The 14509-nt window shown below is 36.4% G+C and overlaps 2 protein-coding genes across 6 annotated transcripts in view; one reads left to right on the forward strand and one right to left on the reverse strand.

Annotated features, from left to right (window-relative positions):
• Nucleotides 1-2604: 2604 nt before the first annotated feature.
• On the forward strand, nt 2605-4067 carry C2H6orf120 (chromosome 2 C6orf120 homolog). Its single transcript, XM_072643944.1, has 2 exons — nt 2605-2864; nt 3179-4067. The coding sequence occupies exon 2, from the start codon at nt 3230-3232 to the stop codon at nt 3785-3787; it is 558 nt and encodes a 185-aa protein (XP_072500045.1). The 5' UTR covers nt 2605-2864; nt 3179-3229; the 3' UTR covers nt 3788-4067.
• A 1060-nt stretch (nt 4068-5127) lies between these two features.
• PHF10 (PHD finger protein 10) overlaps nt 5128-14509 on the reverse strand; it is a 32967-nt gene continuing 23585 nt past the window's right edge. For all 5 annotated transcript variants that reach the window (XM_072643940.1, XM_072643939.1, XM_072643943.1 and 2 more), the window contains 5 exons: nt 13809-13962; nt 12196-12351; nt 7108-7216; nt 6655-6843; nt 5128-5330 (listed from right to left, as the gene is read on the reverse strand). In XM_072643940.1, coding sequence (XP_072500041.1) covers nt 5245-5330; nt 6655-6843; nt 7108-7216; nt 12196-12351; nt 13809-13962 — 694 coding nt within the window. In that variant the 3' untranslated portion in view covers nt 5128-5244. The remainder of the gene's footprint in view (nt 5331-6654; nt 6844-7107; nt 7217-12195; nt 12352-13808; nt 13963-14509) is intronic.

Here is a 14509-nt window from a genome sequence, read left to right on the forward strand (position 1 = left end):
GGATCTAGGTACTAGAAGGGCACCTGCCTCTCTTTTCCATTTTCCTGTCACTGACCCTGTGTCACAGCTGGGCATGGTTAAAGAAATTACCTGGGAGGTGGGGCAGGAAGGAGGTGGACAGGGAACCTTGGAGAGTAGCCAAGGACTTCCCCTATATCTAGTGATTCATAATCCCTTCTAAATGAGTAATTAGTATGCATCTGTGCATGAACATGAACACAGCTGTCCATGAGCCCTTGTTTTCTGTTTCAATATGTTTTTAAAATGCCTGTTCCAATGCAGCTTGGAATTATAAAGCCAAAATCTGATTCTAGTAGAGATGGTTGCTCAGGAGATCATTGTCTTCAAATCATCCAGTAAACATCCAGTACCTATGCACCCCCCTACCCCACACGTACACACCCAGGAGATCCCTGCTAAGGGGATAAAAGCTTTTCCTTTGAGAAGGGAAAATTTTCTTATGGGAAAAATAAGTCACAGAAATTCCCACATGCAGATACATTTCAAGGACACGATCTGATCCAAAAAAGCAGTTTCATTCTGGAGTTAAAGCCCATAGCAATCCAAAGACTTTCTCAAGAGTGAAAATAAAGCCACTAGGAAAAGAAAAGCTTGCAGGGCAACTAGAATAGTCTTTTGAGATAGATAGCAGAACTCATGCTCCTCCCCCAGGGAATTACATCACTATTTATAGGGCATGCCTTATTTTTCTTGGAGAGATTATATTTGTGTTGCCTTTAACACACTATTTCCTGATCAAAGACATTTCCAGTCTAATTGGGACTACAGTAAAATGTAGTGGAATCAGGGAGATCTAGAATCTATCTATAAGTAAAGAAAAAAGTCCAGGAGTTTGCCTGAAGCACTTAGAGATGAAATGACTTGCCTAAGAGATGAGATCTGAACCCAGGTCTTCCTGACTCCAAGACCAGCATTCTAACTCAGTCCATAAAAATGAAATTAATATTACTTGAGCAATTTATCTCAGAGGATTGTTTTAACAACTGAAAGTTGTTCAAGGTTTTACCCGAACTATTATTTTCTTTTTTAAAATATTTATTTTTAGTTTTCAACATTCACTTTTATAAGATTTAGAGTTTTAAATTTCCAACCTCTCCCTCTCCTCTCCCCTCACCAAGATGGCATGCAATCTGATATAGGTCATACATGTACAATCATATTAAATTATTTTCACATTAGTCATGTTGTACAGAAGAATAAGAACCAAAGGGAAAAATCACGAGAAAGAAAAAAAAGAAAAATAGTATGCTTTCACCTGCATAGTTCTTTTTCTGGATGTGGATGGCATTTTCTACCATGAGTTTTTTTGGAACTGTCTTAGATCATTGCATTGCTAATGTTTCTGTTAAAGCGTACAATGTTTTCCTGATTCTGCTCACCTCACTCAGCATCAGTTCATGCAAGTGTTTCCAGGTTTTCAGAAGTCCACCTGCTCATCATTTCTTATGGAACAACAGTATTCTATTACACTCACCTCACCTTTTTCAGCCATTCCCCAAATGATGGGCATCCCCTCAACTTCCAATTCTTGGCCACCATAAAAAGAGCTGGTATAAATACTTTTGTATATGTGGGTCCTTTCCCTATTTTTATGAACTTTTTGGGATGCAGATCTAACATCAGTATTGATGGATCAAAAGCTATACCCTTTGGGCATATGAACCAAGACTTTCTGTGCATGAGTATATCACGAGTTCTTAATGTGGGTTCCATGAACTTTTTTTTTAGATAGGTATTTCTTTAAAATTGGCTTCCTTTGTAACCCTATGTGTTTAGTTTTATGCATCTAAAAATATTATTATGAGGAGTCCAGGGGGCCCATGACGCACACAAAACCCCTGATCATGTAAGTAATGTTCATTTACACCCTGGGCTACTCTAGCCTGCCCAAGGAGAGAGGGAGAGGTTTTTCTAGGAGACGTGGGTTAGAGACAGAGATGACAGACACACAGACAGAATGGGCGGGGAATGGGGGTGGTCTGCAAAAGGCCCAGTGTTGAAAGACATCTAACATCCAGCAGGCACAGGAAAAAAGGGGGCATTCTTGTTTGCAGTCTCACGCTTTCCGACACAAGGACAACACAACCGAACTCCAGGAAGATGCTGCAGTGAACCGGGCTCGAGGCGTCTCGGAAAGTTTAATGTCCTAGCCCTGGACGATCCTGGCCCCAGTTCCGGTGTCGTGCCTGTAATCTTTGTCCGGGTCTTGGCTCCAGCCAGCCAGACCAGACATTTCTCCACCCACCACTTTCTTCCTCCAATCGCCGCCCATCCTCACCGGTCTCCCGGGGTTACCGAAACGCGTTCCTTCTCCCGCGCCCCGCCCTCCTTCTCCTCTTCCGGCCCCCAGCTTCCCTCTGGTTCTCGCGAGAGGTGGCTGTCGGCCTCTCCTATTTCCGGTCCATTGGTCCGCCGCTGCGGCCGCGGCTGCTCCTGGACCAGATGGTGCCGACGGGGCGCGCCGAGCTCCGGGGAGCGGCGGTGAGACTCAACCCGCGGAGGACTTGGTTCTCTGGGGTCGCTGTTGGGGAGAGCCCTGTCGCCGTCCCTGGCACCCGAGCTGTTGGTGCCGCCGGGACGCCAGGCCACCACTTTCCGGCGTAAACCCCCAGTCGGTCGAGCCGCGCCCACCGCCGGTCTGGCCTGAGCGGCCGCTGCCCACCCGGCCTTCTCCGAGCCGCGGTCCCCGCATCCTGGGACGGCTCAGGTTGGGCCTCGGCCCGCGGGCGGTGGCCATCCGAGAATCCTCCCAGTGCTGCCTGCGTGGAAAGGGAGCCGCGAGCCACCCGCGACAGACTGTTCCTGCCGGGCCCGAGCCCTCCCACGAAGTCCCTGCAAACCAGGTCGCGGCCCCCTGACCTCCCCCCGGGGGGTGGGGAGCCCGTGCTCTTGTCCGGTGCTCGCAGCTGTCGGAGGTGAAGGGGAAAGTCTGCAAGCTCCCCCTCCCCCTTCGTTGTTGAAGGCTTTTGTTTCTAGAATGGAGAAAGCTTGCCAGCGTTCTGTCTCCGTCCTCTAGATAATGTCATCGTGGAGGGAAAGTCGGCCAAGTGGTTTGGGGCTTTTGTTATTTGGTTTTTTGGCCAAATCATTCAGTTTAGCGTTTGTCGATTGTCGCTCTACCTAGGTTGTTGGTGATCATTTTGTTTTATGTTAACAGGACGTTTACAGATGACAGATAAATTCTTTTGCTACTAAGCCCTCAGCAATTATGGCAAAACCCTGGAAGAAAGCCCTTCTGGTCCTCCTAACGTCCCAAGTCCTGTCCTTCGTGTACAGCACTGAGGAGGAGGAGGTGCCCGAACAGTGGATTCTCCTGCACGTGGTTCAGGGTCAGATTGGAGCTGGAAATTATAGCTATTTGAGACTAAATCATGAAGGGAAAATAGTTCTGCAAATGAAAAGTTTGAAGGGTGATGCTGATTTGTATGTATCCGATACCACCCTTCACCCAAGTTTTGATGAGTATGAATTACAGTCCGTAACTTGTGGCCAGGATGTTGTTTTCGTGCCAGGACACTTCCAGCGCCCAGTGGGAATAGGTATCTATGGACATCCATCTCACCTTGAGAGTGAATTTGAAATGAAAGTATATTATGATAGATCGGTTGTAGAATATCCATTTGGTGAAGCGACTTACGCCACAGATGGTAAAGCTACAAGCCAAAAGCAGCCTTATACTCCAGAAGATACGTCTCAAGATGAAGAATCCATCGTTTGGACAATAATAATTGGCATTTTGAAACTAATACTTGAGGTTCTTTTTTAATATCATTGGACAGACATGCACACTGGAATACAACACCCTTAACCTGTGAAGTGGTTTGTGGTTTGCTGTGAACATTGCTACTTTTTATATGTTTCAGGAAATAGGGTTCGGGGTACCTTTTTTTATGGTGGGTGGGTGGGGGAAAAAAAGCCATATTTAGTTTTGTATCGTAATTCCCCCCAAAGTAAGAGCAGCAAGCACAAGATTTGTAGTTTTCTTTAAAGAAAGAAGAGTTCATATAAATGGAGAATGTACAATAAAAGATGCTTAAATGAAGTCATTTAACAGTTTGTCAGGCGATTCATTTAAGTATGGCAGTAGTCTTATGTAAAACAACTTGTAGTGCAGATTTCATAAAGACTTGCAAAATTTTTATTAAAATTTAACTTTCTAAAATTTTTACACTACTTAAACTATTTATGGATCATTATAATTTGCAAGTTAAGCTGATCAGTTTTTAAATGCAGAGTAGTAATATATCTGAAGTAAATCTCATTTTACTCCCACACTGCCCAAGAAAATAATGAACCTAACTACATATTTTGCTGCAGTTTCCAGGCAATTTACAAAGTAGAGGCATTAGCAACAGTAAGTTGGAGTGAAGCTAGAACTACCTTTGAACCCAGCATAAACTTCCAGACTTTCTCAGGAATCGTAGAATAATAAAGCAAAAGTTCAGCTGTGATCAGAATTGTCACCTAGGGTTATTCTGTACAATAATTGAAACAGTGCTGAGACTTCATGAAATCACAATTTTAAAACTGGAAGAGGCCTGAGAGAGACAGTTTTCTGTCTCACAGAAGCTAAGGGATTTCTGGGGAACCAAGACCACAAAGTTGGTTAAGTTAGTATCAGGCCACTTCTACAGACCCCAAGTCTCCATCCAGTTCAGTTTGCTTTCCCTTACACCAGTTGTGTTAATTAAAAATAATTTTATTTAGTATATGCTTTGAAAGTTGATCATTGAGACTTATTTTGTCTAAAAATTACAATTTCCTTAATTTTATCCTATTGTTTTTTGCCTATGGCACTGGACTACTATTTGAAAATAGTTATAAATCACAGTTGAATTATTAAATTGCACATTTATAACTAAATTCAACTAGTAGTCCACAACTGAATATCTAAAATAAGGGAAAAATGAGGGAACCTGTAAGTTTAGACTTCTTAATAAAATGTGATCAATTTCTAAAAATTCACTTTTTAAACATTCCTTTCATTGAATTTTCAGAAAGATTAATTTTGTATATTATATAGAATTTATAGGTAAAATAAGGCTTATGGAGAAGTATGCTATAACTTTCTAGAAATAAGTCAACTCATAGAACTTAAATACATAGTTAAAAATTGAAAAAATGCTTTATTGACAACAATATGAGGAAGTGTGTTTCACAAAGTGGTAAATTGGCACCAAAATTTTCACAATGCAAATAACAGTATCAGTAAAAATTGTAATTTTATCCCTCCTTGCTGGTTTTTCCCCTTCTGCCCCCTCTCCTGGGTGTTGGGGGAGCTCTTTGACAACAATCACAAATCCAGCGACCTAGGAGAAAAATTTTTTATTAATATACAAAGAATTTTACTTGTAATAACATCTAATCAGAACATGTTTAAAATCTTTTCCCTTATATCAAGTCACTAATGATGGTCCTTGACACAAGGGAGAAAAATATTAAGCAGAAAAATGTGAAGCTGCCTTACAGAAAAAAAAACACCACAATTTTCAATATAACATGAGTTTCTATAGTATAGAATTCATTACAAATTATGCAAACTGACTGAATTACCGATGCTACATTTAGTGCTATATTGTTGCATGGACCCAAAGGAATGTTTTAAATATTTTCAGAAATTATCATTCTTATAAAGCTCAGTAAATAAAAATCTTGGAATAAGGCTTTTGATCGAATTTTGCTTCAGCTGTCCTGTTCAACTTTCTTGTGGATTACTGATGTGCATGCCTCCACAGCGTTCTCAGAGCATGGCTACTCTGTTTTTATAATATTTTAACGCATCCAATACATAACTGCACCATCACAGCACCATGCATGAATGTGCTGCATTCTGTACTTAATATATCAACTTACTGTGGTGCTTGAAATAATATACAAGTTGTTCAGCTCTTTAGTGTAATTTCTGGACATCTTTACTTTCAGTCATATTTTACACTGAAATTTTTTGAAAATTATGCAAAAAAGGTTCAAAAATTACATGAACCTAAAACAAAATTACACATGTATTTGTTTTAATTTGCATCAAGTTACCACAGTAAAAGGTGTCTTATTTAAGTTTCAGTCTATCCTTACACCATTTGAAGCTACTGTGCTGCTTCAATAAGTTTTTCAAAACATATAAAAGAATGTGAAACAGTATTGTTTCATTACATTAGTATGAAGCTAAAATATTAAACTAGGCAAGTGAAAGTTTACAAAAATAAAATTCACAAGGTTTTGAAACTGATACTCTTTGGCCATTTCAAAATTGACATTTTTGAATAACATTTTAGTACTTAAACTCTGTTTCTTAATAGATTTCCAGAATGGTTTTAGGACAGTGTTTCTTATTTTGTCAGGTAAATTTCTAGTAATCCTTTAATGGAAATCTTACCAATACATAGTTTAAGCAATTGCCTACAATGCTTCATGATAAATAAGTGGATAATATAATTTAATAAGCAGTCTTGATTTCATCACTGAATATTTTGGTACCTACTGAGTAAAAAACACTAGATTTAGCACTGAAGGAGATACAAAGACATGGCCTCCACCTTCATTGAGTTTAATGACAATCTATGTTTCTACTTAGTCTTGAGCAATGTTGGAAGGTTCTATTTCAACAAAATGCTAAAACTGATCCTGTTTGATTACCTGATGGAATAGCACCAAGCCCCACACAAAAAGTGTGATAGCCTCTGTCACATACATCACAGAACATCATTTCTTCTTCGTGGTGGGGCTGTCCACATATAATGCATGTTTTACATTCCATACACTGCCATGGGTAGGTCTTAATTATAGAAACAAGCTCCATAGTCATGTCCAGGCAAGAAGGGTGGCCTAAATCAAAACCAATATTAGTAATATTTGACACAAATTTCATATTTTCCACTGTTTTATTAATATAAATATTCAATTATAAAAAGGGATGATTTTTGCTGGAAAGCCATTATGTCAAGACTATTTGAAGGAAATGAAACCTTGTATGTACTTTTAAAGTATTCTCTATACTTGATACTATTAGCTCAACTGAGACAGAAAACAAACTTTTTTGAAACAATGAACCATAGCACTTAAAAATTTAAAAGATACATCAATACTTACCACTATTCTCACATTGGGAGCAGTGTATAAGTGATTCAGCCTTTCCTTTCTTGTTGGACTCCTTACCCTTCAGACAAATCCCACACATAGCATTTGGAATGACCTTTGGCTGGAAGGGTAGAAGAGGGCTATAAATTCATGCCAGAAGAACTTAGTATGGGTTTAAAAGGAATTTTAATGTATCTCCTTACTTTTACTGTGGTAATTTGCTAAAGAGGAACTTTTTTGTACGATATAGCTCAACATGAATAGGTCTGCAACATAATATGACCAACTAATTGAGGTCGTGGATTTTAATTTTAATTGTAGGTAATATTATGATGCTCATGTTAAGACTGAATGTAGCAATTTACACTCCTCAAGTACCAGAGAAACTAATTTGTATCAAGGATTTGAAGGAAAATATAACATTATGTTGTGCTTTCCTCCTTCCAATTAACAATGTAAAATTTTGGTAAGCAAATGAAAATGTTATCTGGAAATTATTCTTCCCATTGTAGAATAAAAAGTCCTAGGTTTTATAAAATTTCCAAGTAAATGATATTACATGACTGGGTAATATCTAGGGTTTTTTTGGTCATATATCCAAAATTAATTGCAATCAATCTATACAAGAAATTAAATTACAAAATGAAAACACTTTTTAACATTTTAAACTCAGAATGGCTTCATGACTATACTGTCATTTGCAAAATGTCTCTTTATGTGAAAATTAGATGTGCGTACTGCACAAATCCATAAACTAAAAGAGAAAAAAAAGATTCAGTTCTGTGTACCATACATTTGGAAGGGAAAAAAGAAATCTTCAGAAAGGCAAGGCACACTAGTATTTTTAGTTACTTGTGATAAAAACCCGTAGAGAATGAGCCAGCCATCCTTAACTTGCTTTCGCAAAAAAAATGAGAACAAAAAAAAGTTTAAGTTGTTCATCAAGATAGACAAAGTAGTTTTAGTGTCACAGTTTGTCCTACTTCACTTTATAATGCATAATCCAATGAAAAGTGTCGGGGATTTAAATATACTTTATAGTAATATATACATATATATACACACATATATACATATATATACACACACACATACACATTACACATAACCAGAATTCTATATTTTTGTTCTCCTGCTGCAATCATACCCAAAAAGCAGTAGAATGCAATTTAAATCTTTTACCAACATTTGTTGGTACCAAACAAACAGTTGAAAATAAAGAAACATGGTCCACATTCAGTGGAGGGAGAAGAAAGGGAAGGTGTGACCAACTGGAAAAGGATAAAGTTGGTAGAGAACAAGTTTTTAAGCTTCAGAAAAGGGAAAGCAAATTACTAAATGAAAAACTGTTTAAGCCCCCTTTGATTAAAACTGTTCCAATGTCTTAAGTTTTTAAGTTCTCATTCATATGACACCAAATACCCTGAGGAGCTCCATATCTAGTCATTCCCAAATTTCCAATCTTTTGACAAATTTTGAAAGACTTGTTTTGTCACCTTGATAAAGCTGAAAGGCCTGAAAAGTTTGTCCACTGTTTAAAAGCTCTTTTAAATGTTATATTCCTTGGCAAAAGATGACAGAGGCATTCATAAGGAATTTTTTGCTTATTTATTTAAAAAAAGCAGTCAACCTGTATTATACATAAATATAATAAAAACAATAAAATAATCTAAACATTCACAAATGTCTCTACAAAATAATAAATATCATGGAAGTGAAAACATACATATAAAACTTTACTGTTACCTATTCTACATCTCCTCTATGTCTATTCTTTATACCCTGGCTCCCCCCAACAAAAGGATAGTGTCAGCTCCAACCTCAGTCTGGCAGTGTTTTACCCTCTGTTGTTACTCCTACATTCTATGCATAAAGTTTTCGTATTTTCCTAAAGTGAAATGAAACAAAAACTCTAAAAATTAGCTAGCAAGTGCACTTCTCTAATCCAAATTCTAGTTCAGATATGATTGAGTCTGTAACTGCCATAATATATAGCAGGAAAATTTCCTCTCAATCCACCAAAGCTAAGGAGAATTTTGGTTATTGTACCTGTTTGCTACATGTACCAGGTATGTTTATTTTTAATACTTGAAATTTAAAGTAAGATACTAGCATACTATTTCAGTTCTCTCTAACATGTTTCACTAAAAACAGTGAAGTACTACCCCCATAATATTAAATTCTAAGAAAGGTTTCTTCAGTTATAGGAGCTCCTTTACAAAACAATGCAAAAGAAATAGAATGCAAAGCTAAATATAGTCACATTCCAGAGCAATTCAAGTTCTACAATCATAAAAATACATGAAAAAACTAGAAGATACCAGGAAAATTGTAAGTGTACTCTTAAGCTTGATGTCATCTTACCCAATACCCAATGGTCTTCATCTTGATAAAAAAAAAAAATTTAAAGGAGGGAGGGGGAGAGAAAGTGATGAAAGAAAATGAGAGACCATGAGAGACCAAGAGAATGAGAGTGAAAAGTGAGAGAGAGACCTTCGTGGAGTTTTCTGTGCTGCTGCTTTAGCTTAGTCTCAAACAAATAGTCTACGCATTCAATCATTTTGAGTTCTATAAGAAGTCAGACTGCTTGCCTGTAGGATTTTCACATAAAATTAATATAAAATGTTCTGGGGATCTAGTTTCTCAATGGATTGTAGGGGTGAGTGACAAAGGTAATAATGTGCAAAACTCTCCTGAAGATTCAGAGAATAGAACCCTGTGGTGGCCAATTGGGATAGTAAGTCTTATTTCTACTAGTTGCAGCAACATCAAAGTTTCATATTAGCAACAAATTAAATGATATATATTCTAACAATCCTAAGCATCTTTTCAAGAGGCTTGCCCCCCTCCAAAAAAAGCTTTTCATAAATAACAGTTTTCCTGCTTGGGGGGAAAATAACCAAAAGCTAAATGAAACCTTCATAGCAGTACTAACATAATATAGATTTTAATTATATACTTGTAGTCTTGTGTCCTAACAATTGTGATGTATTGTCAGGTTAATATAACCTAGAGAATACTTTCCTATAAACTAAGGATAAGCATGAGTGAAATCTAGGACAAAACACCATAAACATTCTAATTTTAAAAGCTCACATCTTGTAAAGTCTAAATAGAGCCTTCAGCTAAAAGTACCCCAACATTTAGGCACATTCTGGCAAATCAATACTGGTAACATTTTTTTCATACCAAGGTTAACTTCTATTAAGCATGTTCATACTGAAATCTACTAAGTTTCGAATACTTGTTTTATCTTCAGAGTTGTCACTGAAATCAATGAACAGAACTCCAATCTTTTAAGTATCAGAAACATTAAGTACTGAAAGGTACAAAGAAAGACATCACATACATGCTCCATGATGTGTTTAACAACTTTGGGTGCTGAACTTTTGAGTTAATATGTAACTGTTTCTTAGCCATTAAACCAATGATAGTATTAAAATTAATAGGTCTTCATTTTTAGTCTGTAGTATTACATACATAGTTTAACATTTATTTCAAATCCCCTTTTTCTTACCCATGATTAGTCTAGTATTCTCCCTTTATGTTCAAAAAGATCACTTAAAATTGAGAAGAATTAGACTAAATTAAAATAGGACAATGAGCTTTTTTTAAGTCTCTTAACTCTCCATCTGAAGTTCTTAGTTGTATTGGACCAGCAGTACGTACTTACTCATGAAAATTCACTTCTCTAAAATTCATCTTTGGATTTCATTCGCTTATAATTACTGGGCAGAAATTTAAGTCTTTAATAAATAACTAGTTAAGTTCTATATGTTAAAATGTAATTGTTAAAAACTACATATTTCCAACATGTTTAAGCCACCCCCAGAAGACTGGCTAAAGCTTAAAACATGTTTGTTAGAGACTGTAAAAACACACACTTTAGTGGTCTATGGAAGCATTTTTCAATTAGTTACAAAATAGCTGGTGGGTGTTTGGCTTAACCAAAAAAAAAAAAAAGGAAATACTCATAGAAAAGAGGAAAGCCATACACAGCTAAAACTTTTTCTTCTGAAATATTGACCCCCAACTCACAATCCTATAAAACAAAATTTAACAGTTCTACTCAATAAATCCTCCTGATCACTTTGCTCCCTATCTTTCCTTCAGTACAACTTTAAATAAACTATTAAACACTGTGAAAAAAGGATCATGTATCTATTTTCACATTTCAGCTCTATTTTCCAACATTTTGAAATATCTTTAGATAAAAAGCATTATGCCATCTTCCTTATCACTACCCTAAACTTAAAATTATACAGTTAAACTCCAACTCCTTTTATGCCATACTTAATCTCAAACTACAAAAGAGCACCCAATCTTTCTCTCCCTCTACCCTGTCCCCCATCTAAACCTAATACTGATAATTCATTTTAGAATTTGAGTGTACTCAACACTTTAGTTGAATTGTCATTCTGTATACACTGTTCAAAGAGACCACTTTGAAACCAAAGAATAGGACTAAGTTCAAACTGCAGTGATGCAGAACTACATTCCTATAAGACTATGTATTTGTTAAATTTTATAGAAGTCTGTCTGACATACTATAGCTATTTTGCCCCAGAGGTGGCTACACTTAGCTGGTGGATAAAATACTCTATAGACTAAATTAATTTTGGATTTTCTCAGTGAAAGGCACTCTAGAAATATAATTAATCTAACTATATATCCATCTGTATTATGATACTTTACAGCATAGCATTGGTTTGGCTCTTCTAAATACTGATATGCAATGATGAGTATTAAATGCCAGGTGGCTATGACCATTACCTAAAGCAAAGATGAAATAAATGTAAAATTATTGCCTAGAAAATAAAAATTGTAAATGCATACTTGCCTGGATATTTTTAAGGGGAAAAAATCCTCTATAATAATCTGTTAAGATACAGAAACAAAAGCTACTGAATAGCCAAAGTAACAGAAAAGCACCCAGTGAATAAAGCAAAAAGGAAGGAAGCAAACAGATCGAACACACCACAGAGGAGCAGCTAGTGAAGTACGGCAAGCAGAAGTTCCATATTTTGAAAACCAAAGTTAAATATTTCAGGGAGAGAGGCTGGTCAGAAAGAAGCTGAGTCAGGGGCTTTTTTCTTCTACCTTGTACCCAGGAACTGACTTGGCTAGTACAGAACGTTTGGAGCCCTCTTTTCTTGGCGTAGCAGTTTTATCTCTTGTTTTCTGTCTTCCCTGAAAAGAATCCTCCTGGTTGTCTGTAGGGCTTTCACCTTCAGATACATTGCCAGAGGAGCTGTCCTAAAATATAAAGAGCAGAACATTTCTTTGGAAGGAAGATGGGTTCTCTTTTGAGTTTTGAATCTAATTATGAAAAAAGTTGTTCATAAAGGGTTATTTAATTTAAAAACAAGGTGTTTCTCCCATCTTGGTAAGGTTTTAAGCATTTTATAATACATTCAAAACAGAGCACCTCCCCCCTACTCCAATAGAAACTGAAGTAGTTCAGATAAATGAACTTTGCTTTCATTTCTTACCTGATTTAGCAAAAAAGCTAAATAAACATTTTGTCTGCTGGAAAACTTAATTTATGATTTTGTTTTTGTTCACTGACAATAGAAAATAAATTAGCAAAAAGAACTGAATTATTTCATGTGTTTATAGTCCACTTTCTATACTATTCTTGCTATACATGTACTAAACTTTCTGATTGGAATATTTTTTCCTACTTTAAAATAATGTACACAGATTTTTATTTTGAATTTAATAAAAACCAATGGGATACAAGAAAGCACACTGGTGATTACGAAGAACTTTCTGAGGTTTTTATAAATTGTAAAATGTAATCTGAAGTAAAAGAAATGAGATTATAAAGGCTACTCTAATCTTTCCAAAACATCACAACTTTTTATACTTAAATAATTAACTTCAAGCAGTAAACCTATAAGTGACTAGGAAATAAATGGCTAATTTGGGGAGGTACACTAATTCTTTCAGGCTACTAGATTCCCTGGAATGGCTTATTTATGATCTGTTATATTACCTGGTTAAGATATGGTATAATGAAATCAAAGCAATGGACTCAATTTCTTTAACTATTCAGAAAACTTTGCCCTGTTTCAAAGTACACCTTAAACCCTTGGCAAGTGTATACCTTTGGGCCTGAGGCAAGGAAGTTCATAAGGTATACCTCAGTGCTACCTGGAAAACAATTCAAAAGCACATATCCTAGAGATGAAGGATAGACTCAAAAAGATAGACTCAAAACTCCATTATTACTACTATTTCATTAATGTAATTTTAGTGGTCTGAAGGTGTTACTGTGCCTCCAAAAGTGGAGCAATCTATTCTCAATTAAATATATTTTTTTAATCTCAAAAGATTTAAGCTTGTTGTGCTGAGGTATTTTTAAATGCTATTAAAATTGAATCTAATGAAATTGTAAACTATTTTTCAACAGTTTTAATGAATGTCTTCTATTTCTCATTTTACAAATAGGACTGACTTTCAAACAAAAATGTGAGGAAAAGGACTAAGACTCAAGATTTATCAGTTGTGCCCCATAGTTTGCGTATACATGCATTTGTCAAACTTTCTCCAAAGTATATACAACCTACACTTATTCAAAACTGAAAAATACAAATAATGACATTTGGACATAACATTAAGCAATAAAAATGCCATAATTTTCACAGTAAAGCAATTATCAAACTTCAAGAAAGGAGAAGCATTAATCCACTAAAGAATCTTAATCTTACCGAAGTGCCTTTGTTTTTTCGTTTTTCATCGCCTCGACCATCTTCTGCATCATCTGAATCTCCATCACTGTCTAAAGCAGGCAGTTCAGGATCCAGGGGAGGTTCATAGAGTGCTGTGTTTAATGGTAAATAACGTAGTTCATCTGGTGAGTACCTAAAATTCAGTGACAATTCTTCTGTGTTAGTTTGCCTTCAAATATTAGTGGAATACCTACTTTAATTCAAAGCTTAAAAAAATTATTTATAGGACCATAGGACTTAGAGCTGAAAGGAAACTTCAGTCATCTAGACCAACTCCCACATTTTACCGAGAAAGAAGTCGAGGGTGATATGACTTGCCCTGGTTACAAAGGTGCTAGATAGCAGAGCTAGCATGATCAGCCTCCAATGAGGCCACCTCAGCTGCTTCTTCTACCATACCAAGCTGCCTTCATGGAAGTCAAAATTGTTTGAAAAGAGAAAATCCTAACAACATTTTGTTGACTGGATAATATAAAGTATGCATTATGTTATTATCAAAATACACTATGGGTGGGTGGGGGGATCAGAGTGAAAGTGACATTCTGTGTTTGTAGGGTGTAAATTTCAATAACATATTAAACCCTTTCTAAGCCTGATAATTCCCCTTCAGATAAATTTAGTGTTCTCTATCATAATCTGTTTCATCTAAATTAGGAGCTCACAAGACCTAGTTCTGCTGG

Source organism: Notamacropus eugenii, chromosome 2 (assembly GCF_028372415.1).
Source record: "Notamacropus eugenii isolate mMacEug1 chromosome 2, mMacEug1.pri_v2, whole genome shotgun sequence".
NCBI classification, from domain to species: Eukaryota; Metazoa; Chordata; class Mammalia; order Diprotodontia; family Macropodidae; genus Notamacropus; species Notamacropus eugenii.

Coding starts and splice junctions, on each gene's coding strand:
- C2H6orf120 (XM_072643944.1), top strand. CDS start 3,230: ATGGCAAAACCCTGGAAGAAAGCCCTTCTGGTCCTCCTAACGTCCCAA.